The sequence below is a fragment of the Entelurus aequoreus genome, linkage group LG02 (assembly GCF_033978785.1).
Source record: "Entelurus aequoreus isolate RoL-2023_Sb linkage group LG02, RoL_Eaeq_v1.1, whole genome shotgun sequence".
Taxonomy (NCBI): Eukaryota; Metazoa; Chordata; class Actinopteri; order Syngnathiformes; family Syngnathidae; genus Entelurus; species Entelurus aequoreus.
Genome location: NC_084732.1, coordinates 90,044,677 through 90,071,774, shown reverse-complemented (window position 1 = coordinate 90,071,774; position 27,098 = coordinate 90,044,677). Strand labels below are relative to the sequence as shown.

General features: G+C 39.3%; 1 protein-coding gene across 2 annotated transcripts in view; it reads left to right on the top strand.

Moving 5' to 3' along the window:
* LOC133640711 (ubiquitin carboxyl-terminal hydrolase 8-like) overlaps positions 1–27,098 on the top strand; it is a 40,826-nt gene that overhangs the window by 11,798 nt on the left and 1,930 nt on the right. The window contains exons 5-17 of one of the 2 annotated variants that reach the window (XM_062034292.1): positions 163–292; positions 945–987; positions 2,602–2,767; positions 8,615–8,777; positions 8,851–8,992; positions 10,002–10,180; positions 10,253–10,660; positions 11,078–11,152; positions 11,222–11,490; positions 12,877–13,098; positions 13,161–13,371; positions 25,289–25,525; positions 25,588–25,730. In XM_062034292.1, the coding sequence (XP_061890276.1) occupies positions 163–292; positions 945–987; positions 2,602–2,767; positions 8,615–8,777; positions 8,851–8,992; positions 10,002–10,180; positions 10,253–10,660; positions 11,078–11,152; positions 11,222–11,490; positions 12,877–13,098; positions 13,161–13,371; positions 25,289–25,525; positions 25,588–25,730 (2,388 nt within the window). Of the gene's footprint in view, positions 1–162; positions 293–944; positions 988–2,598; positions 2,768–8,614; positions 8,778–8,850; positions 8,993–10,001; positions 10,181–10,252; positions 10,661–11,077; positions 11,153–11,221; positions 11,491–12,876; positions 13,099–13,160; positions 13,372–25,288; positions 25,526–25,587; positions 25,731–27,098 lie in introns of both variants that reach the window. The other variant, XM_062034285.1, reaches the window with a different exon arrangement.

Here is a 27,098-nt window from a genome sequence, read left to right as displayed (position 1 = left end):
GAACAGGTATGAGGAAGTGTTCCTAGGACCACCTTCTAAGTTGTAGACTTGTGAACAGGTATGAGGAAGTGTTGCTAGGACCACCTTCTAAGTTGTAGACTTGTGAACAGGTATGAGGAAGTGTTGCTAGGACCACCTTCTAAGTTGTAGACTTGTGAACAGGTATGAGGAAGTGGAAGTCAGGAAGAAGTTGGAAGAAAAGGAGCGACAAGAGGAGAAAAGGAGAAAGGAAGAAATCAGCGAGAAAGATGGCAGTGGAGGTTCTCCAAAGTGCTCCTCAGCAAACAATAAGGTAGTGAAAACCACTTTATTTGTTATTGTGCATGTATATTCTTATCTGTTGTTATTGTGCATGTATATACTTATCTGTTGTTATTGTGCATGTATATACTTATCTGTTGTTATTGTGCATGTATATACTTATCTGTTGTTATTGTGCATGTATATTCTTATCTGTTGTTATTGTGCATGTATATTCTTATCTGTTGTTATTGTGCATGTATATTCTTATCTGTTGTTATTGTGCATGTATATTCTTATCTGTTGTTATTGTGCATGTATATTCTTATCTGTTGTTATTGTGCAAGAATATTCTTATCTGTTGTTATTGTGCATGTATATTCTTATCTGTTGTTATTGTGCATGTATATTCTTATCTGTTGTTATTGTGCATGTATATTCTTATCTGTTATTGTGCATGTATATTCTTATCTGTTGTTATTGTGCATGTATATTCTTATCTGTTATTGTGCATGTATATTCTTATCTGTTGTTATTGTGCATGTATATTCTTATCTGTTGTTATTGTGCATGTATATTCTTATCTGTTGTTACATACGTACCTCATTATTCAAGTCAATATGACTTAAGCATGGATCCTACTCATGTCTGAACATTTGTAGTGAAATATTGGTGAACCTAAGCTCCATTCTTGTGACTGCCAGGTGAAAGCAGAAGAAGACGAGCTGAAGAATGTATCTTCAAAAGGTAAATGATGTAGTAACCTGCTACATTTACATCAGAAATATTTGGACTCGGGGGCCACATTGAGAGAAAAAATGTGTCTGGGGGGCCAATGTGTATAAATGTTATACACACATTTAGATGTACAGTATGTGTGTATAAATCTTATATGCACATTTAGATGTACAGTATGTGTGTATAAATGTTATATACACATTTAGATGTACAATATGTGTGTATAAATGTTATATACACATTTAGATGTACAGTAGTGTGTGTATAAATGTTATACACACATTAAGATGTACAGTATGTGTGTGTAAATGATATATACACATTTAGATGTGTGTGTTTGGGTCCCTTTTTTTCCAGGAACACTAATACCAAAAGTCACAATGTCCCATAGAGTTCTAAAAAAGTTATGACAGACCACCTCAAAAAAACGGAACGGAATTTTAAATTTTTTTACAGAATGGGACACCCACAATGTACATGAAAATAAAGAAAGAGGGATTTACAATATTAACGATGAACAATAAAACACTGAATATTAACAACATATGAACGTTGCTCCTCCATATACTGTACATATTTTACTATCAAGCAAAACAGGACAAAAATGTAACAAACAGCAAAATATGAATGCAAAGGGTAATAAACACCTACAATATCATATATATATCAGCAGCACGGTGGACCAGGGGTTAGTGCATGTGCCTCACAATACGAAGGTCCTGAGTAGTCCTGAGTTCAATCCCGGGCTCGGGATCTTTCTGTGTGGAGTTTGCATGTTCTCCCCGTGACTGCATGGGTTCCCTCCGGGTACTCTGGCTTCTTCTCACCTCCAAAGACATGCACCTGGGGATAGGCCCCGCCCACCTCCAAAGACATGCACCTGGGGATAGGCCCCGCCCACCTCCAAAGACATGCACCTGGGGATAGGCCCCTCCCACCTCCAAAGACATGCACCTGGGGATAGGCCCCGCCCACCTCCAAAGACATGCACCTGGGGATAGGCCCCTCCCACCTCCAAAGACATGCACCTGGGGATAGGTTGATTGACAACACTAAATGGTCCCTAGTGTGTGAATGTTGTCTGTCTATCTGTGTTGGCCCTGGGATGAGGTGGCGACTTGTCCAGGGTGTACCCCGCCTTCCGCCCGAATGCAGCTGAGATAGGCGCCAGCACCCCCCGCGACCCCAAAAGGGACAAGCGGTAGAAAATGGATGGATGGAATATGATATATCATCACTTTTATGCAGAACTTTGTTGTAAAAATGTTCTTCTGCATGTGTTCCTGAAACACGTGTTTGGGGCTGTCTGCTCTGAAAACACTCTGCTTTGTTCCTGGTCTGAGCTGCTGTGACCTAGTTTACCCGAATAACTCCTAGAACACTCAAAAGTGCAGATTTCAAGCATTGAAATACTTTGTATAGTTCAAGACTGACGGTCATTTAAAAACAGCACCGCACATCATAATGGAAAATACACTTTTGATGTTAAAGGTTTAAAAAGATTATGTAGAACGTCCGGCTGGCCAGATTAAAAGTCTTAATGGGCCTCATGTGTATTTTGCCCAGGTGTGATCTAGATGGTCTGTGTCACTGCAATAATACCTGCATGTGTTTGTGCAGCAGTGCCTGCTGGGGCCATCACCGCTGAGAAACTGTTCCACATGATGAAGGACCAGATGATTACTGTCATTGTCATGGACGCTCGCACACATGCTGACTTTCAGGAGTCTCACATTCAGGTTCCATCACAGGCCTGCATCAGTGTGCCTCAGGAAGCCATCAGTCCAGGGTACCTGACTTCAAATATGCATTTATATATTCATATACAATTATATATATACATGTACCTTTATATATTCATATACGTTTATATATACATGTACATTATATATTCATATACGTTTATATATACATGTACATTATATATTCATATACATTTATATATACATGTACGTTTATATATATATGTACGTTTATATATTCATATACGTTTATATATACATGTATGTTTATATATATACAGTACATGTACATTTATATATACATGTACATTATATATTCATATACGTTTATATATACATGTACGTTTATATATACATGTACATATATATTCATATACGTTTATATATACATGTACATTATATATACATGTACTTTATATATACGTTCATATATACATGTACATTATATATATTCATATACATGTTAGCCTTCTTACAAACGATACCATGGTACATGCATCAGTGTGCCTCAGGAAGCCATCAGTCCAGGTATCTGACTTGAACAATACATTTATTTATATATATATATATATATATATATATATATATATATATATATATATATATATATATATATATATATATATATATATATATACTACCGTTCAAAAGTTTGGGGTCACCCAAACAATTTTGTGGAATAACCTTCATTTCTAAGAACAAGAATAGACTGTCGAGTTTCAGATGAAAGTTCACTTTTTCTGGCCATTTTGAGCGTTTAATTGACCCCACAAATGTGATGCTCCAGAAACTCAATCTGCTCAAAGGAAGGTCAGTTTTGTAGCTTCTGTAACGAGCTAAAGTGTTTTCAGATGTGTGAACATGATTGCACAAGGGTTTTCTAATCATCAATTAGCCTTCTGAGCCAATGAGCAAACACATTGTACCATTAGAACACTGGAGTGATAGTTGCTGGAAATGGGCCTCTATACACCTACGTAGATATTGCACCAAAAAGCAGACATTTGCAGCTAGAATAGTCATTTAACACATTAGCAATGTATAGAGTGTATTTCTTTCAAGAAGACTAGTTTAAAGTTATCTTCATTGAAAAGTACAGTGCTTTTCCTTAAAAAATAAGGACATTTACATGTGACCCCAAACTTTTGAACGGTAGTGTATATATATATAATGAATGAATGAATGATCTTTATTTGTCATTGTGCATGTACAGGTACAGGTCCAACGAAATTTAGGTTGCTTCCCTAAGGTGCTTTGCATTTTAAAAAAAAAGAAGAAACCACACAATATACAGAAACACCACAATATACACACTATGCAATATACAATGTGGCCTAAGACCACTCTAAGTGGCAATGTAAAAAGAACGAGACAATAAAAAGTATAAAGTGACAAGTAAACTGACTAGAGGAGTAATGCTGGTTCCCAGTGTACTGAGGGAGTGGGAGTCAGCATTTCCTACCTCCTATGCTGTGCATATATATATATATATATATATTAGTGGGGCAAAAAAGTATTTAGTCAGCCACCAATTGTTAAAGTAGCAATGATTGTCACACACACACTAGGTGTGGTGAAATTTGTCCTCTGCATTTGACCCATCCTCCTGTTCACCCCCTGGGAGGGGAGGTGAGGGGAGCAGTGAGCAGCAACGGTGGCTGCGCCCGGGAATCATTTTTGGTGATTTTGACCCCCAATTCCAACTGTTGATGATGAGTGCCAAGCAGGGAGGTAAAGGCTCCCATTTTTATAGTCTTTGGTATGACTCGGCCGGGGTTTGAACTCACGACCTACCGATCTCAGGGCGGACACTCTAACCACAAGGCCACTGAGCAGGTTGTGCAATTGTGCAAGTTGTCCCACATAAAAATATGTCATTTTCATCACAGCTAGCATTTTGAATGAATGAATTGGTAAATTCCTCTGTAAAAGAAGTATTTGGTCACCTACGAACAAGCAAGATTTCACAGACCTGTAACTTCTTCTTTAAGAAGGTCCTCTGTCCTCACTGGTTATCTGTATTAATGTTTGGCCTGGGTGTCAGTATATAAGACACCTGTCTACAACCTCCACTGTGGCCAAGACCAAAGAGCTTTCAAAGGACACCAGAAACAACTTTGTAGACCTGCACTGAATCTGCAGCTTGGTGTGAAGAAATCAACTGTGGGAGCGATTATCAGAAAATGGAAGACATACAATAGCACTGATAATCTCATTCCATCTGGGGCTCCATGCAAGATCTCACCCCGATCAGGATGATCACAAGAAGGGTGAGCAAAATCCCAGAATCCCACGGGGGACCTAGTGAATGACCTGCAGAGACCAAAGTACCACACTCGGTACTCCAATCCTGCAGTTTCCCCCTGCTTAAGGCACAGTACAGGTCCAGGCCCGTATGAAGTCTGCTAGAGAGCATGTGGATGATCCAGAAGAGTAGATTAAGATTCAAGATGCACTGGGTCACACAGCTCCAACAATCCATGAAAAATCTTGAAAATAAGTTGACATCCATCCAGCAGAGCAACATCTTCAAACTGCCGGATCATTTTTGTGATTTTGGACTTGTTGGAGACTTTTTGTTGACATGTGCTTCAATGCACTGACACACCATCAATACTGGATTGCCTGGAACCTGAAAGTATTCCGAAAGATCACCTGAATTCTGAAAGTACTTTCATCACTAAGAAGTTAGCAGAAGAAATGGAAGAGGTGAAAAGGTCTCTGAATTTCATGTCAGAGGAACTGAGCAAAGTAGTAAAACAGCAAATGGGCCTTCTGGATTGAACTGATGAACTTAAGCAGCTGAAGGCAATAATCAAAGACAACGACAAGAAGATTGAAGAGCTCGAAAGAAGAGTGGAAGATCTGGAGCAGAACTCCAGGATGGACAACCTGGTGATTTCTGGCCTTTAGACAAGCCACCGCTCCTATGCACCGATCACAGCAGGTGAAGATGCACCAACATGGATCACAGCAGGTGAAGATGCACCAACATGGATCACAGCAGGTGAAGATGCACCAACATGGATCACAGCAGGTGAAGATGCACCAACATGGATCACAGCAGGTGAAGATGCACCAACATGGATCACAGCAGGTGAAGATGCACCAACATGGATCACAGCAGGTGAAGATGCACCAACATGGATCACAGCAGGTGAAGATGCACCAACATGGATCACAGCAGGTGAAGATGCACCAACATGGATCACAGCAGGTGAAGATGCACCAACATGGATCACAGCAGGTGGTAAGGAGGGAGAAGATGCACCAAGAGGTGAACTGCACATGCTTGAGCAGAAAGTCATCAACTTCTTCAACAAAGGAATTCCTGTATGCAGTTGAAGTATAGCTGCATGCCACACCATTCCACTGAAACTACACATATAGCTGCATGCCACAAATGAGAGTGAACATAAATGAGAGTGTACGTAAATGAGAGTGTATGTAAATGAGAGTGTACGTAAATGAGAGTGTATGTAAATGAGAGTGTACGTAAATGAGAGTGTATGTAAATGAGAGTGTACGTAAATGAGAGTGTATGTAAATGAGAGTGTATGTAAATGAGAGTGTATGTAAATGAGAGTGTATGTAAATGAGAGTGTACGTAAATGAGAGTGTACGTAAATGAGAGTGTATGTAAATGAGCATCTCACAAAGAGAACATGGTGAGATTTTGAGTGAAAACCTCCTTCCATCAGAAAGGACATTGAAGATGAGTCTTTCAGCTTGACAATGATCCACACACAACCAAGGACTGGACATGACAATGATCCAAACACAACCAAGGACTGGACATGACAATGATCCACACACAACCAAGGACTGGACATGACAATGATCCACACACCACTAAGGACTGGACATGACAATGATCCACACACAACCAAGGACTGGACATGACAATGATCCAAACACAACCAAGGACTGGACATGACAATGATCCACACACAACCAAGGACTGGACATGACAATGATCCAAACACAACCAAGGACTGGACATGACAATGATCCACACACAACCAAGGACTGGACATGACAATGATCCACACACTACCAAGGACTGGACATGACAATGATCCACACACAACCAAGGACTGGACATGACAATGATCCACAAACAATGAAGGACTGGACATGACAATGATCCACACACAACCAAGGACTGGACATGACAATGATCCACACACAACCAAGGACTGGACATGACAATGATCCACACACCACTAAGGACTGGACATGACAATGATCCACACACAACCAAGGACTGGACATGACAATGATCCACACACAACCAAGGACTGGACATGACAATGATCCACACACAACCAAGGACTGGACATGACAATGATCCACACACAACCAAGGACTGGACATGACAATGATCCACACACAACCAAGGACTGGACATGACAATGATCCACACACAACCAAGGACTGGATATGACAATGATCCACACACAACCAAGGACTGGACATGACAATGATCCACACACAACCAAGGACTGGATATGACAATGATCCACACACAACCATGGACTGGACATGACAATGATCCACACACAATCAAGGACTGGACATGACAATGATCCACACACAATCAAGGACTGGACATGACAATGATCCACACACAACCAAGGACTGGACATGACAATGATCCACACACAACCAAGGACTGGACATGACAATGATCCACACACAACCAAGGACTGGACATGACAATGATCCACACACAACCAAGGACTGGACATGACAATGATCCACACACAACCAAGGACTGGACATGACAATGATCCACACACAACCAAGGACTGGACATGACAATGATCCACACACAACCAAGGACTGGATATGACAATGATCCACACACAACCAAGGACTGGACATGACAATGATCCACACACAACCAAGGACTGGATATGACAATGATCCACACACAACCATGGACTGGACATGACAATGATCCACACACAATCAAGGACTGGACATGACAATGATCCACACACAATCAAGGACTGGACATGACAATGATCCACACACAACCAAGGACTGGACATGACAATGATCCACACACAACCAAGGACTGGACATGACAATGATCCACACACAACCAAGGACTGGACATGACAATGATCCACACACAACCAAGGACTGGACATGACAATGATCCACACACAACCAGGGACTGGACATGACAATGATCCACACACAACCAAGGACTGGACATGACAATGATCCACACACAATCAAGGACTGGCTTCCTAAGAAGCATTTCTAGGTCCTGGACATCTCAACCCCATAGAAACTCTTTGGACAGCCCCAAAACATCAGTGCTCCAGAGGAGATCTGAATGGAGGAATGGGCCAAAATACTCAATTTGTCCCTCATAGTTGACGTGTACTATGATGGAAATGACATCTTTTTAAGTGGGACAACTTGCACTAGTAACTAAATACTTTTTTCCCCACTGTATGTTTGTCATGTATCTCAGCAATATGTCATGTGTCACATGTCTCAATCATATGTCATGTGTGTGTCACATGTCTCAATCATATGTCATATGTGTGTCACACGTCTCAGTCATATCTCACATGTCTCAGTCATATCTCACATGTGTCACATGTCTCAATCACATGTCATATGTGTCACATGTGACATTGTGGACACTTAAAGGTTTCAACATGTACTTTGAAGCAATGCTTGACAAAACAACTCATCAAATATACTGTAGGTACCGTAGAAAAGAAATGTATTTATTGTGCCATTTGATTGACATTGTGCATTATGTTTACACTGAAATGTGTGTATGCTACTGAAATGTGATTGACATTGTGCATTATGTTTACACTGAAATGTGTGTATGCTACTGAAATGACTGACATGGACCTGTTCAGAATCACTGTGAATCAGATTGAGGACAAGCTTCCAGAAGATTCCAAAGAAGAATGGAAGAGGCGTGGGTGTGTGGACTATGTAGTCCTGTTAGACTGGTTTAACTCTGTGAGGGATCTTACACTGGGCACCACCTTGCAGAGCCTGAAAGATGCTCTCTACAAGGTATTGTCCCTACAATCTTTCACTTTCACTTACACACTCCTTGACCTCCCACTCCCACTTTCACACTGGCCAGTGGGACAGTGTCACCATCTTGCAAAGTCAACCGCTGGTGTTGGAAGGAGGTTATGAAAACTGGCTTTTGTTCTACCCAATGTACACCACCAACGCCAAAGTCCGCCCTCCCAGACTAAACTACGTCAGCACCCTGCCTCAGCGTGAGTATCACTGCATCATCCTTCACTATCAACTCTTTTCTTTCTCAAGAAGATGACCTTTTACATATGTATACATGTATGTAGATGATACATCAACAGTATCAATGTAGATGATACATCAACAAGTCATTGATACATGTATGTAGATAATACATGAACATCGGTACATATATGTAGATAATACATGAACATTGGTACATATATGTAGATGATACATGAACATTGGTACATATATGTAGATGATACATGAACATTGGTACATATATGTAGATGATACATGAACATCGGTACATATATGTAGATGATACATGAACATTGGTACATATATGTAGATGATACATGACCATTGGTACATATATGTAGATGATACATGAACATTGGTACATATATGTAGATGATACATGAACATCGGTACATATATGTAGATGATACATGAACATTGGTACATACGTATATGTAGATGATACATGAACATTGGTACATATATGTAGATGATACATGAACATTGGTACATATATGTAGATGATACATGAACATTGGTACATACGTATATGTAGATGATACATGAACATTGGTACATATATGTAGATGATACATGAACATTGGTACATATATGTAGATGATACATGAACATTGGTACATATGTATATGTAGATGATACATGAACATTGGTACATATATGTAGATGATACATGAACATTGGTACATATATGTAGATGATACCTGAACATTGGTACATATGTATATGTAGATGATACATGAACATTGGTGCATATATGTAGATGATACATGAACATTGGTACATACGTATATGTAGATGATACATGAACATTGGTACATATATGTAGATGATACATGAACTGTATCAAGTGATATATAGATGATACATGAAACACCATCTTGAGATGTGAAGTATCTGACATGTTATTGAGTCAGATGCTGAGTGGACTTCACACATGGTTTTCATGCTCTCTAAGGTTTATTCCCCATTTGTTGATGTTTTGAATAGTAAACTTCAGTTATCCATCCCTTGAGGAACCAAAGCCTCAAGCAGAAGCAGAACCTGTAGAACCCAGCGCTCCCTTACTAGAGAATGGAGTTGAAAGCAGCACAGCAGGATCTCCAGGCAGACCTGTAAACACGCTGGATGCAAGTAAGAAAGGAACGTCCAGCCAATCTATTCCACAGGTATGATTCATATTTACACCCTTTTGTACTTGAGTGTATTACTGCGCTCATTGCTTCCTTGTCCTGTCCCAGTTTGACCGCAGCACAAAGCCCTCCAGCCGTGTGTTAGACCAGCCTAGAGCAGACAAGGAGTCCAGCAGCATCAGGCCAGGCGTCCCTGACCGCTCAGTCAAACCAGCCTTCAACATTTCTCCATCTGAAGAAGACCAGAGTCACTCTGAGGCGCTGGCCTCCATGGAGAAAGCTCGGCAGGAACAGGAGCTGAAAGACAGGCTGGGAAAGGAAGAAGAGCCTGAGAAGAAACCAAAGGAGGAGGAGGAGGAGAACCCACATCAAGAGAAAAAGAGGCTGGAGAGACAGAAAGCCGAGGAAGAGGAGGACAAAGACAAGCAGGAGAAAAACAACAAGGACTCTGACGCCCCCACAAAGATTATGTCTCTGGACTCACCTGCTCCCAACCTTGTGGTCAGTGAAGTCAAGGTAACCCTCACACACTGGTAAAAAGGCCTTTTTTGCAATGTGTTGCTGCCATTCATTTCTAAGTTCATGATTATTTGCAAAAAAGAACAAAGTTTCTCAGTGTGAACATGAAATATCTTGTCTTTGCAGTCTATTCAAATGAATATAAGTTGAAAAGGATTTGTTGTATTCTCTTTTTATTGACCATTTACACAACTTGACTGCTTTTGTACATCATGTAATATGAAAGACATTCATTCAACAACTCCACATCTCAATATAACGTGTTCCACCATCATCTTGTCACCAACACAAGTTCTTTATGGGGAATTACACAAGAATTTATGATAAAAAGATAAGCAGAGGCATTGTATGCTCTACAAATACTGGTAAATGATGTTGAGTAAAAGAAAAAGACCAAGCATGTTTCTTCCCCAGAGAGAGCCACTGACGAGGGCAAGAAGTGAAGAAATGGGAAGAAGTGTGCCAGGCCTGCCAGATGGTTGGATGAAGGTGACCCCAAATTACATTTGATCTGATTTCTTTCCAAGTGCTTTACTATTTATGTCTCACCTCATGTAGTTCCTTGACACTGTTACCGGAACCTTCCGATACTACCATTCTCCAACCAACCGCGTCCACATGTACCCGCCTGAGGTCACTCTTCCCACGCCACCGGCCGTGGAGCAGAGACCTCCGCGAGCACCCTCCAGTGTGGAGAAGGAGCAGGAGCGGGAACAGTCCAAGTTAAAGCGGTCCTACTCTTCTCCAGACATCAGCCAGGACCTGAGAGAGGAGGTCCAGAAGAAGACTCCTGCTGCCACCATACCCACCATCAACAGAGAAACCAAGTAGGGTTGTTTTCCACTACAATCAAGTGTTGACAATAGTACAAACACTTGTTGACAATAGTACATTCAGTTGTTAACAATATTATAATCAATTATCCACAACAAATGTTGACAAAACAACAGTACAATCTGTTGTTGACAATAGTACAATTAGTTGTTGGCAATAGTGCAATCAATTGTTGACAATAGTACAAACTAATTTTGACAGTAGTAAAATCAAATGTTGACAATAATACAATCAGTTGTTAACAATAGTACAATCAGCTGTTGACAATGGTACAATCAAATGGCAATACAATCACATGTTGACAATAGTACAAACAGTTGACAATAGTACAATTAAATCTTGGCAATACAATCACATGTTGACAATAGTACAAACAATTGACAATAGTACAAACAGTTGACAATAGTACAATCACATGTTGACAATAGTACAATCAAATGTTGACAATAGTACATTCAGTTGTTGACAATATTATAATCAATTATCCACAATTGTACAATCGTGTGTTGACAGTAGTACAATCAGTTGGTGACAAAAGTACAATCAATAGTACAATCAAATGTTGACAATAGTACAGTCAGTTGGTAACTATGGTACAATCAATCGTTGACAATAGTACAATCAAATGTTGACAATTTACTTCAAATGTTGTATAATGCAATCAAATGTTGACAGTAGTACAAGCAAATGTTAATAGTAGTACAATCAATTGACAATACAATCACATGTTGACAATAGTACAAACAGTTGACAATAGTACAAATAAATGTTGACAATACAATCACATGTTGACAATATTACAATTAAATTTTGTCAATAGTACAATCACATCAAATAGTACAACACACATCAAATAGTACAATACACATCAAATGTCGACAATAGTCCTATCAATTGTTGACAGTGAGTTAGGGGTTAAGAAACTTTATTTACGTTGGAGGGTATTTGATTTAAATGGCATAGTTCCTGCAGTGGAAAAGGCCTGATGTTTTTCTTTGTTATATATTTTCTTGTTATTTCTTCAGACTGTCCAGTGCTAAAGTTTATTGTCATTGTTTCTTGTCATTTCTACTATTGTCATTGTTTCTTGTTATTTCTTCTATTGTCATTGTTTCTTGTTATTTCTTCAGACTGTCCAGTGCTAAAGTTTATTGTCATTGTTTCTTGTCATTTCTACTATTGTCATTGTTTCTTGTTATTTCTTCAGACTGTCCAGTGCTAAAGTTTATTGTCATTGTTTCTTGTTATTTCTTCTATTGTCATTGTTTCTTGTTATTTCTTCAGACTGTCCAGTGCTAAAGTTTATTGTCATTGTTTCTTGTTATTTCTTCAAACTGTCCAGTGCTAAAGTTTGTTATATGTTATTGTTATTTCCTCAGACCGCCAAGTGCTAAAGTTTATTCTAAAGTGGAGCTGGCACGTCCATCAGCTTCCAAAATCCGCAGCTTGAATCCAACGTTTGGAGGCCTGGGTTCTAGTTTGACTGGCCTTCGTAACCTCGGCAACACCTGTTACATGAACTCCATCTTGCAGTGTTTGTGTAACACTCCAGCCATGGCGGAGTACTTCAACAACAATTATTACCTGCAAGACATCAACAGGTGAGCACAATGAAGACCAAGAATAGGCAGCCATCTTGGAGCTAATCAGCCTGTTTGTTTAGGTTTAACATTCTTGGCCATAAAGGGGAAGTGGCGGAGGAGTTTGGTGTCATCATGAAGGCGCTGTGGGCTGGTCTGTACAAGTGCATCAGTCCTCGGGACTTTAAGACCACCATAGGCAAGATCAATGACCAGTTTGCTGGCTACGAACAGCAGGACTCTCAGGAGCTGCTGCTCTTTCTCATGGATGGTCTCCACGAAGACCTCAACAAGGTACCTGTCCACCTTTTAGTGCAAACTATTAGCACCTTTTTTCTCATGTATGGTCTCCACGAAGACCTCAACAAGGTACCTGTCCACCTTTTAGTGCAAACTATTAGCACCTTTTTTCTCATGTATGGTCTCCACGAAGACCTCAACAAGGTACCTGTCCACCTTTTAGTGCAAACTATTAGCACCTTTTTTCTCATGTATGGTCTCCACGAAGACCTCAACAAGGTACCTGTCCACCTTTTAGTGCAAACTATTTGCACCTTTTTTCTCATGTATGGTCTCCACGAGGACCTCAACAAGGTACCTGTCCACCTTTTAGTCCAAACTATTAGCACCTTTTTTCTCATGTATGGTCTCCACGAAGACCTCAACAAGGTACCTGTCCACCTTTTAGTGCAAACTATTAGCACCTTTTTTCTCATGTATGGTCTCCACGAGGACCTCAACAAGGTACCTGTCCACCTTGTAGTCCAAACTATTAGTCTTCTTTCTCATGTATGGTCTCCACGAGGACCTCAACAAGGTACCTGTCCACCTTGTAGTCCAAACTATTAGCACCTTTTTTCTCATGTATGGTCTCCACGAGGACCTCAACAAGGTACCTGTCCACCTTGTAGTCCAAACTATTAGTCTTCTTTCTCATGTATGGTCCCCACGAGGACCTCAACAAGGTACCTGTCCACCTTGTAGTCCAAACTATTAGTCTTCTTTCTCATGTATGGTCTCCACGAGGACCTCAACAAGGTACCTGTCCACCTTTTAGTCCAAACTATTAGCACCTTTTTTCTCATGTATGGTCTCCACGAGGACCTCAACAAGGTACCTGTCCACCTTTTAGTGCAAACTATTAGCACCTTTTTTCTCATGTATGGTCTCCACGAGGACCTCAACAAGGTACCTGTCCACCTTTTAGTCCAAACTATTAGTCTTCTTTCTCATGTATGGTCTCCACGAGGACCTCAACAAGGTACCTGTCCACCTTGTAGTCCAAACTATTAGTCTTTTTTCTCATGTATGGTCTCCACGAAGACCTCAACAAGGTACCTGTCCACCTTTTAGTCCAAACTATTAGCACCTTTTTTCTCATGTATGGTCTCCACGAGGACCTCAACAAGGTATCTGTCCACCTTGTAGTCCAAACTATTAGTCTTCTTTCTCATGTATGGTCTCCACGAGGACCTCAACAAGGTACCTGTCCACCTTGTAGTCCAAACTATTAGTCTTTTTTCTCATGTATTGTGTCCACGAGGACCTCAACAAGGTACCTGTCCACCTTGTAGTCCAAACTATTAGTCTTCTTTCTCATGTATGGTCTCCACGAGGACCTCAACAAGGTACCTGTCCACCTTGTAGTCCAAACTATTAGTCTTTTTTCTCATGTATTGTGTCCACGAGGACCTCAACAAGGTACCTGTCCACCTTGTAGTCCAAACTATTAGTCTTTTTTCTCATGTATGGTCTCCACGAGGACCTCAACAAAGTACCTGTCCACCTTGTAGTCCAAACTATTATCTTTCACTGGCTTTCATTTTCATGGGAAATGACAGCGTGAGTACATTGTATACGTGTACAGGTGTGTCTACACTGTATGTGTACAGGTGTGTTCTAGCAGACCCATAATCCACTTGAGTACATTGTATATGTGTACAGGTTTGTCTACATTGTACATGTGTAAAGGTGTGTTCTTGTAGACCCATCATCCACTTGTGTACATTGTATATGTGTACAGGTTTGTCTACATTGTACATGTGTAAAGGTGTGTTCTTGTAGACCAGTGGTCCCCAACCACCGGGCCGAGAAATTTAATTAAAAAAAAAAAAAAAAAAAAAAAAATTTTAAAAATTAAATCAGCATAAAAAAACACAATATATACATTATATATCAATATAGATCAATACAGTCTGCAGGGATACAGTCCGTAAGCACACATGATTGTATTTCTTTATGAAAAAAATAAAAATAAAAAAAATAAAAATCCCCCAAGTGGTTGGGGACCACTGTTGTAGACCATCATCCACTTGAGTACATTGTATATTTGTACGGGTGTGTCTACATTGTATATGTCTACAGATGTGTTCTTGTAGACCAGACCTGGGCATTGTACGGCCCGCGGGCCGCATCCGGCCCTTTGCACATCCCTGTCCGGCCCGCGTGAGGCCAATCATAAATTACAAAATAAATTTAAAAAAGTATCTATGTCGAGTGTGCAATACAACGGTGCTGCTTTTGTTTTGAAAAGCGTTATTTGTATTACTTCCGTGTGGACGTATGCGCGTGTGCGATTGTGAGTGAATTGAACGGCGCAATTACAAATTACAAAATAAAGTTTAAAAAACATCTATGTCGTGCGCGCAATACAACTGTGCTGCTTTTATTTTGAAATGTGTTATTTATGCCGTATGTCCGGAGGGAACCTGTGAGTGAAGGTGCATAGAGACAAGTGATGAGACGCTAAAAAAAGAAAAGTTGATGAGGAATGGCGTGTTTTGGACTGGCAAGTATTTCTTTACATAAATTAATGGTAAAGCCGTGTGCTTAATGTGTGGTACACAGGTTGCTGTGTTTGAATATCATTTTAATCGCCACTACACGAAGAAACACGAGGGAAAATACCGGAATGTGTCTGATGAAGCGCGCGCAAGGGAGGCTGATGCGTTGATGGTAAAACTGCAAACCCAACAAGGACTTTGTGCCATATTTCACACCCCCAGAGATGCAGCCGTCAGGACAAGTTTTGTCATTTCTCACAAAAGCGCCAGAAAAAGTAAGGCGTTTTCTGACGGAGAGTTTATTAAGGAGTGCTTATTGGACTTTGTTGCGCTGATAATGCCCAGAGACATTGACTGTTTTTCGCTAACTTTGGATGAGAGCTCTGATGCAGTCAATTAAAGAGACAAGCACAGGTAATGACTTGTTCACAGAGGTAAATGCGTGTTGGGACAAGCTGGCAGGTGTGACAATCCAATCCACTTTATTTATATAGCACATTTAAACAACAAAATGTTTCCAAAGTGCTGCACAACAATATTACAAACAATATTCACATATTATCCTTAGCTCCACCAATGACTGAATAAAAAGAAAAAACAATTACATATAAAACCAATATAAAAAACAATATAAAATAAATATGATTAAAAACTATTTTTAACAACAGATGGTTGTCCAAATCTGATGGGGAAAAATGTTGGATAATGCAGGATAAAGTGACCATCAAAAGCAATCTGCTTTTGTATAAAGTTAAGTTAGGTTAAATTAAATTATTATTATTATTATTAATTATTATTATTATCATCATTATTATTTATCTTACGGTATATCAAAAATAATATTGAGCAAAATTTAATTAAAATATTGTCGTGTGGCCCTCCAGCAGTGCTCGGGTTGCTTATGCGGCCCCCGGTGAAAATTAATTGCCCACCCCTGTTGTAGACCATCATCCACTTGAGTACATTGTATATGTGTACAGGTGTGTCTACATTGTACATGTGTACAGGTGTGTTCTTGTAGACCCATCATCTACTTGAGTACATTGTACACACTATGTTAGTGTTTACTCACACACACTATGTTAGTGTTTACTCACACACACTGTTAAATAAATGGGTCATACTTGTATAGCGCTTTTCTACCTTTAAGGTACTCAAAGCGCTTTGACACTATTTCCACATTCACACACTGATGGCGGGAGCTGCTGCCATACCTGTGTTTACTCTCACACTATGTTAGTGTTTACTCACACACTATGTTAGTGTTTACTCACACACACTATGTTAGTGTTTACTCACACACACTATGTTAGTGTTTACTCACACACTATGTTAGTGTTTACTCTCACACTATGTTAGTGTTTACTCACACACTATGTTAGTGTTTACTCACACACACTATGTTAGTGTTTACTCACACACACTATGTTAGTGTTTACTCACACACTATGTTAGTGTTTACTCTCACACTATGTTAGTGTTTACTCTCACACTATGTTAGTGTTTACTCACACACACTATGTTAGTGTTTACTCACACACACTATGTTAGTGTTTACTCACACACTATGTTAGTGTTTACTCTCACACTATGTTAGTGTTTACTCACACACTATGTTAGTGTTTACTCTCACACTATGTTAGTGTTTACTCACACACACTGTTAGTGTTTACTCTCACACTATGTTAGTGTTTACTCACACACTATGTTAGTGTTTACTCACACACACTATGTTAGTGTTTACTCACACACACTGTTAGTGTTTACTCACACACACTATGTTAGTGTTTACTCACACACACTATGTTAGTGTTTACTCACACACACTATGTTAGTGTTTACTCACACACTATGTTAGTGTTTACTCACACACACTATGTTAGTGTTTACTCACACACACTATGTTAGTGTTTACTCACACACACTATGTTAGTGTTTACTCACACACTATGTTAGTGTTTACTCACACACACTATGTTAGTGTTTACTCACACACATTATGTTAGTGTTTACTCACACACTATGTTAGTGTTTACTCACACACACTATGTTAGTGTTTACTCACACACACTATGTTAGTGTTTACTCTCACACTATGTTAGTGTTTACTCACACACACTATGTTAGTGTTTACTCACACACACTATGTTAGTGTTTACTCACACATACTATGTTAGTGTTTACTCACACACTATGTTAGTGTTTACTCACACACACTATGTTAGTGTTTACTCACACACACTATGTTAGTGTTTACTCACACACACTATGTTAGTGTTTACTCTCACACATTATGTTAGTGTTTACTCACACACTATGTTAGTGTTTACTCACACACACTATGTTAGTGTTTACTCACACACTATGTTAGTGTTTACTCACACACACTATGTTAGTGTTTACTCACACACACTGTTAAATAAATGGGTCATACTTGTATAGCGCTTTTCTACCTTTAAAGGCCTACTGAAATGAATTTTTTTTATTTAAACGGGGATAGCAGATCTATTCTATGTGTCATACTTGATCATTTCGCGATATTGCCATATTTTTGCTGAAAGGATTTAGTATAGAACAACGACGATAAAGATTGCAACTTTTGGTATCTGATAAAAAAAAGGCTTGCACCTACCGGAAGTAGCGTGACGTAGTCAGTTGAACATATACGCAAAGTTCCCTATTGTTTACAATGATGGCCGCATGAAGTGAGAGAGATTCGGACCGAGAAAGCGACAATTTCCCCATTAATTTGAGCGAGGATGAAAGATTTGTGGATGAGTAAAGTGCAAGTGAAGGACTAGTGGGGAGTTGAAGCTATTCAGATAGGGAAGATGCTGTGAGAGCCGAGGGTGACCTGATATTCAGCTGGGAATGACTACAACAGTAAATAAACACAAGACATATATATACTCTATTAGCCACAACACAACCAGGCTTATATTTAATATGCCACAAATTAATCCTGCATAAAAACACCTGCGTGTTTGTTATGCTAGCTCCTAGCTCCTCTGCTAGCTCCTAGCTCCATAGAACACGCCAATACAATTCAAACACCTGATCAACACACACAATCACTCAGCCCAAAAGACAGTTTACCTAACCCAAGGTTCATAAAGCTTATATATTTTTAAAAAGTTACGTACGTGACGCGCACATACGGTCAAGTTATCGAATGTTTAGCAGCCAAGGCTGCATACTCACGGTACCTGATATTCAGCTGGGAATGACTACAACAGTAAATAAACACAAGACATATATATACTCTATTAGCCACAACACAACCAGGCTTATATTTAATATGCCACAAATTAATCCTGCATAATAACACCTGCGTGTTTGTTATGCTAGCTCCTAGCTCCTCTGCTAGCTCCTAGCTCCATAGAACACGCCAATACAATTCAAACACCTGATCAACACACACAATCACTCAGCCCAAAAGACCGTTCACCTAACCCAAGGTTCATAAAGCTTATATATTTTTAAAAAGTTACGTACGTGACGCGCACTTACGGTACGGTACGTGTTATGCTAGCTCCTAGCTCCTCTGCTAGCTCCTAGCTCCATAGAACACGCCAATACAATTCAAACACATGATCAACACACACAATCACTCAGCCCAAAAGACCGTTCACCTAACCCAAGGTTCATAAAGCTTATATATTTTAAAAAAGTTACGTACATACGCAAAAAAAAGCCAAAGCTGCATACTCACAGTAGCACGTCTGCGTCTTTGTCATCCAAATCAAAGTAATCCTGGTAAGAGTCTGTGTTGTCCCAGTTCTCTACAGGCGTCTGTGTATCCAAATCAAAAGTCCTCCTGGTTAGAGTCTCTGTTATCCGAGTTCTTCCATCTTGACTGCATCTTTCGGGAATGTAAACAAAGAAGCGCCGGCTGTGTACTGTTGTGGCTGACTACGTTCGAAAAATACGTCCATTTCGCACCGACAACTTTCTTCTTTGCTTGCTTGGCTTCCTTCTCCATAATGCAATGAACATGATTGAAACAGATTCACGAACACAGATGTCCAGAATACTGTGGAATTATGAAATGAAAACAGAGCTTTTTCGTACTGGCTTCAATGTGGAAGGCATACCCGTGTTCGCCGGGCTACGTCACGCGCATACGTCATCCGCAGAGGCGTTTCGAACCGGAAGTTTAGCGGCAAATTTAAAATGTCACTTTATAAGTTAACCCGGCCGTATTGGCATGTGTTATAATGTTAACATTTCATCATTGATATATAAACTATCAGACTGCGTGGTCGGTAGTAGTGGGTTTCAGTAGGCCTTTAAGGTACTCAAAGCGCTTTGACACTATTTCCACATTCACCCATTCACACACTGATGGCGGGAGCTGCTGCCATACCTGTGTTTACTCTCACACTATGTTAGTGTTTACTCACACACTATGTTAGTGTTTACTCTCACACTATGTTAGTGTTTACTCACACACACTATGTTAGTGTTTACTCACACACTATGTTAGTGTTTACTCACACACACTATGTTAGTGTTTACTCACACACACTATGTTAGTGTTTACTCACACACACTATGTTAGTGTTTACTCACACACTATGTTAGTGTTAACTCACACACACTATGTTAGTGTTTACTCACACACTATGTTAGTGTTTACTCACACACACTATGTTAGTGTTTACTCTCACACACTGTTAGTGTTTACTCACACACTATGTTAGTGTTTACTCACACACACTGTTAGTGTTTACTCACACACACTGTTAGTGTTTACTCACACACACTATGTTAGTGTTTTAGTGTTTACTCACACACACTATGTTAGTGTTTACTCACACACACACTATGTTAGTGTTTACTCACACACTATGTTAGTGTTTACTCACACACACTATGTCAGTGTTTACTCACACACTATGTTAGTGTTTACTCTCACACACTATGTTAGTGTTTACTCACACACACTATGTTAGTGTTTTAGTGTTTACTCACACACACTATGTTAGTGTTTACTCACACACACTATGTTAGTGTTTACTCACACACACTATGTTAGTGTTTACTCACACACACTATGTTAGTGTTTACTCTCACACACTATGTTAGTGTTTACTCTCACACACTATGTTAGTGTTTACTCACACACACTATGTTAGTGTTTACTCTCACACACTGTTAGTGTTTACTCTCACACACTATGTTAGTGTTTACTCACACACACTGTTAGTGTTTACTCACACACTGTTAGTGTTTACTCACACACTGTTAGTGTTTACTCTCACACACTATGTTAGTGTTTACTCTCACACACTGTTAGTGTTTACTCTCACACACTGTTAGTGTTTACTCTCACACACTATGTTAGTGTTTACTCTCACACAGTGTTAGTGTTTACTCGCACACACTGTTAGTGTTTACTCACACACACTATGTTAGTGTTTACTCACACACTATGTTAGTGTTTACTCACACACACTATGTCAGTGTTTACTCACACACACTATGTTAGTGTTTACTCTCACACTATGTTAGTGTTTACTCACACACACTGTTAGTGTTTACTCACACACACTATGTTAGTGTTTACTCTCACACACTATGTTAGTGTTTACTCTCACACTGTTAGTGTTTACTCTCACACACTATGTTAGTGTTTACTCACACACACTATGTTAGTGTTTACTCTCACACTATGTTAGTGTTTACTCACACACACTATGTTAGTGTTTACTCACACACACTATGTTAGTGTTTACTCACACACACTATGTTAGTGTTTACTCACACACACTATGTTAGTGTTTACTCACACACACTATGTTAGTGTTTACTCTCACACTATGTTAATGTTTACTCACACACACTATGTTAGTGTTTACTCTCACACTGTTAGTGTTTACTCACACACACTATGTTAGTGTTTACTCACACACACTATGTTAGTGTTTACTCACACACACCATGTTAGTGTTTACTCTCACACTATGTTAGTCTTTACTCACACACACTATGTTAGTGTTTACTCACACACACTATGTTAGTGTTTACTCACACACACTATGTTAGTGTTTACTCACACACACTATGTTAGTGTTTACTCACACACTGTTAGTGTTTACTCACACACAGTATGTTAGTGTTTACTCACACACACTATGTTAGTGTTTACTCACACACACTATGTTAGTGTTTACTCACACACACTGTTAGTGTTTACTCTCACACACTGTTAGTGTTTACTCACACACACTATGTTAGTGTTTACTCACACACACTGTTAGTGTTTACTCACACACACTATGTTAATGTTTACTCACACACACTATGTTAGTGTTTACTCTCACACACTGTTAGTGTTTACTCTCACACACTGTTAGTGTTTACTCACACACACTATGTTAATGTTTACTCTCACACACTGTTAGTGTTTACTCACACACACTATGTTAATGTTTACTCACACACACTATGTTAATGTTTACTCTCACACACTGTTAGTGTTTACTCACACACACTATGTTAGTGTTTACTCACACACACTATGTTAGTGTTTACTCACACACACTATGTTAATGTTTACTCTCACACACTGTTAGTGTTTACTCACACACACTATGTTAATGTTTACTCTCACACACTGTTAGTGTTTACTCACACACACTATGTTAATGTTTACTCACACACATTATGTTAATGTTTACTCTCACACACTGTTAGTGTTTACTCACACACACTATGTTAATGTTTACTCACACACACTATGTTAATGTTTACTCACACACACTGTTAGTGTTTACTCACACACACTATGTTAGTGTTTACTCACACACACTATGTTAGTGTTTACTCACACACTATGTTAGTGTTTACTCTCACACACTGTTAGTGTTTACTCACACACACTATGTTAGTGTTTTAGTGTTTACTCACACACACTGTTAGTGTTTACTCACACACACTATGTTAGTGTTTACTCACACACACTATGTTAGTGTTTACTCACACACACTATGTTAGTGTTTACTCTCACACACTATGTTAGTGTTTACTCTCACACACTATGTTAGTGTTTACTCACACACACTATGTTAGTGTTTACTCTCACACACTGTTAGTGTTTACTCTCACACACTATGTTAGTGTTTACTCACACACACTGTTAGTGTTTACTCACACACTGTTAGTGTTTACTCACACACTGTTAGTGTTTACTCTCACACACTATGTTAGTGTTTACTCTCACACACTATGTTAGTGTTTACTCTCACACACTGTTAGTGTTTACTCTCACACACTATGTTAGTGTTTACTCTCACACAGTGTTAGTGTTTACTCACACACACTGTTAGTGTTTACTCACACACACTATGTTAGTGTTTACTCACACACTATGTTAGTGTTTACTCACACACACTATGTTAGTGTTTACTCACACACACTATGTTAGTGTTTACTCTCACACTATGTTAGTGTTTACTCACACACACTGTTAGTGTTTACTCACACACACTATGTTAGTGTTTACTCTCACACACTATGTTAGTGTTTACTCTCACACTGTTAGTGTTTACTCTCACACACTATGTTAGTGTTTACTCACACACACTATGTTAGTGTTTACTCTCACACTATGTTAGTGTTTACTCACACACACTATGTTAGTGTTTACTCACACACACTATGTTAGTGTTTACTCTCACACACTATGTTAATGTTTACTCACACACACTATGTTAGTGTTTACTCTCACACTGTTAGTGTTTACTCACACACACTATGTTAGTGTTTACTCACACACACTATGTTAGTGTTTACTCACACACACCATGTTAGTGTTTACTCTCACACTATGTTAGTGTTTACTCACACACACTATGTTAGTGTTTACTCACACACACTATGTTAGTGTTTACTCACACACTGTTAGTGTTTACTCACACACAGTATGTTAGTGTTTACTCACACACACTATGTTAGTGTTTACTCACACACACTATGTTAGTGTTTACTCACACACACTGTTAGTGTTTACTCTCACACACTGTTAGTGTTTACTCACACACACTATGTTAGTGTTTACTCACACACACTGTTAGTGTTTACTCACACACACTATGTTAATGTTTACTCACACACACTATGTTAGTGTTTACTCTCACACACTGTTAGTGTTTACTCTCACACACTGTTAGTGTTTACTCACACACACTATGTTAATGTTTACTCACACACACTATGTTAATGTTTACTCACACACACTATGTTAATGTTTACTCACACACTATGTTAATGTTTACTCTCACACACTGTTAGTGTTTACTCACACACACTATGTTAATGTTTACTCACACACACTATGTTAATGTTTACTCTCACACACTGTTAGTGTTTACTCACACACACTATGTTAGTGTTTACTCACACACACTATGTTAGTGTTTACTCACACACACTATGTTAATGTTTACTCTCACACACTGTTAGTGTTTACTCACACACACTGTTAGTGTTTACTCACACACACTATGTTAATGTTTACTCACACACACTATGTTAATGTTTACTCTCACACACTGTTAGTGTTTACTCACACACACTATGTTAATGTTTACTCACACACACTATGTTAATGTTTACTCACACACACTGTTAGTGTTTACTCACACACACTATGTTAGTGTTTACTCACACACACTGTTAGTGTTTACTCTCACACACTATGTTAGTGTTTACTCTCACACTATGTTAGTGTTTACTCACACACACTATGTTAGTGTTTACTCACACACTGTTAGTGTTTACTCTCACACACTGTTAGTGTTTACTCTCACACACTATGTTAGTGTTTACTCTCACACACTATGTTAGTGTTTACTCACACACTATGTTAGTGTTTACTCACACACACTATGTGAGTGTTTACTCTCACACACTGTTAGTGTTTACTCACACACACTATGTGAGTGTTTACTCACACACACACTGTTAGTGTTTACTCTCACACACTATGTTAGTGTTAACTCTCACACACTGTTAGTGTTTACTCACACACACTATGTTAGTGTTTACTCACACACTATGTTAGTGTTTACTCACACACACTATGTTAGTGTTTACTCACACACACTATGTTAGTGTTTACTCACACACACCATGTGAGTGTTTACTCTCACACACTGTTAGTGTTTACTCACACACACTATGTGAGTGTTTACTCACACACACACTGTTAGTGTTTACTCTCACACACTATGTTAATGTTTACTCTCACACACTGTTAGTGTTTACTCACACACACTATGTTAGTGTTTACTCTCACACACTATGTTAGTGTTTACTCACACACACTATGTTAGTGTTTACTCACACACACACTGTTAGTGTTTACTCTCACACACTATGTTAATGTTTACTCACACACACTGTGTCTGCGTGTGTGTGGTCAGGCGGACAACAGGAAGCGGTACAAGGAGGAGGAGAACGACCACCTGGACGATGAGAAGGCAGCAGACCTGGCCTGGAACAAACACAAGCTGCTGAACGAGTCCATCATTGTTGCTCTCTTCCAGGGCCAGTTCAAGTCCACAGTACAGTGTCAGACCTGCCAGCGCAAGTCTCGCACCTTTGAGACCTTCATGTACCTTTCCTTGTCTCTGGCCTCCAGCAGCAAGTGCTCCCTGCAGGTATGTCACCACACCTGTCTACATGTTGATCAAACATTGAGAAGCTGCTCTCTGCATCCCAGGATTGTCTGAAGATGTTCTCCAAGGAGGAGCGGCTGACCGATAACAACAAAGTCTTCTGTCGACACTGCAAAGCTCATAGAGATTCCACCAAGAAACTGGAGATCTGGAAGGTTCCTCCAATTCTCTTGGTGCACCTGAAGCGGTTTGTACTTCCTGCTACTCACAACAAGTACTGTAGTACCTCAACTTCCTGCTACTTACAAGTACTGTGGTACCTCAACTTCCTGCTACTTACAAGTACTGTGGTACCTCAACTTCCTGCTACGTACAACAAGTACTGTGGTACCTCAACTTCCTGGTACTCACAACAAGTACTGTAGTACCTCAACTTCCTGCTACTTACAAGTACTGTGGTACCTCAACTTCCTGCTACTTACAACAAGTACTGTGGTACCTCAACTTCCTGCTATTTACAACAAGTACTGTGGTACCACAACTTCCTGGTACTCACAACAAGTACTGTGGTACCTCAACTTCCTGATACTGACAACAAGTACTGTGTACCTCAACTTCCTGATACTGACAACAAGTACTGTGTACCTCAACTTCCTGGTACTTACACAACTTCCCGATACTCACAAAAAGTACTGTGGTACCTCAACTTCCTGGTACTGACAAGTACTGTGTACCTCAACTTCCTGGTACTTACAACAAGTACTGTGGTACCACAACTTCCCGGTACTCACAAAAAGTACTGTGGTACCTCAACTTCCTGGTACTGACAAGTACTGTGTACCTCAACTTCCTGGTACTTGCAAAAAGTACTGTGGTACCACAACTTCCCGGTACTCACAAAAAGTACTGTGGTACCTCAACTTCCTGGTACTGACAACAAGTACTGTGGTACCTCAACTTCCTGGTACTGACAACAAGTACTGTGGTACCTCAACTTCCTGGTACTGACAACAAGTACTGTGCTACCTCAATTTACTGGCACCGTTGGTTCTGGTACTGACAACAAGTACTGTAGTACCATAAAGAATAAACAAACATGTGCAAGGGATAACAACAAAATAAAAGCATCATATTATATTTATATTTATTATATATTCTATATACAGTATTTATTTATATTTATTATTATATTTCAAAATGTAGTTTTTGATGGAAATGGTCTTTATAATGTATCTTAGAAGTTGTCATGATCTTTCTGTTGTCTTTGTCATCGTTGGTGAACGCTGACACAAAGCTTTTGTTTATTTCTTTAGGATCATTAAGTTGCAATTACAATAGTGCAACATCATTACAAACAAGTTTGTTGCATTTGAAAGGGTTACTTGCATTATTATTATTAGGATTACATTAGTGTTTAATTTGGTCATGTCGTTTATCGGCAATGATTTGTTGGAACATATTATTATTATTATTAGGTTTACATTACTGTTTAATTTGGTCATGTTGTGTATCGGCAGTGATTTGTTGGAATATATTATTATTGTTATTATTATTATTAGGTTTACATTACTGTTTAATTTGGTCATGTTGTTTATCGGCAGTGATTTGTTGGAAT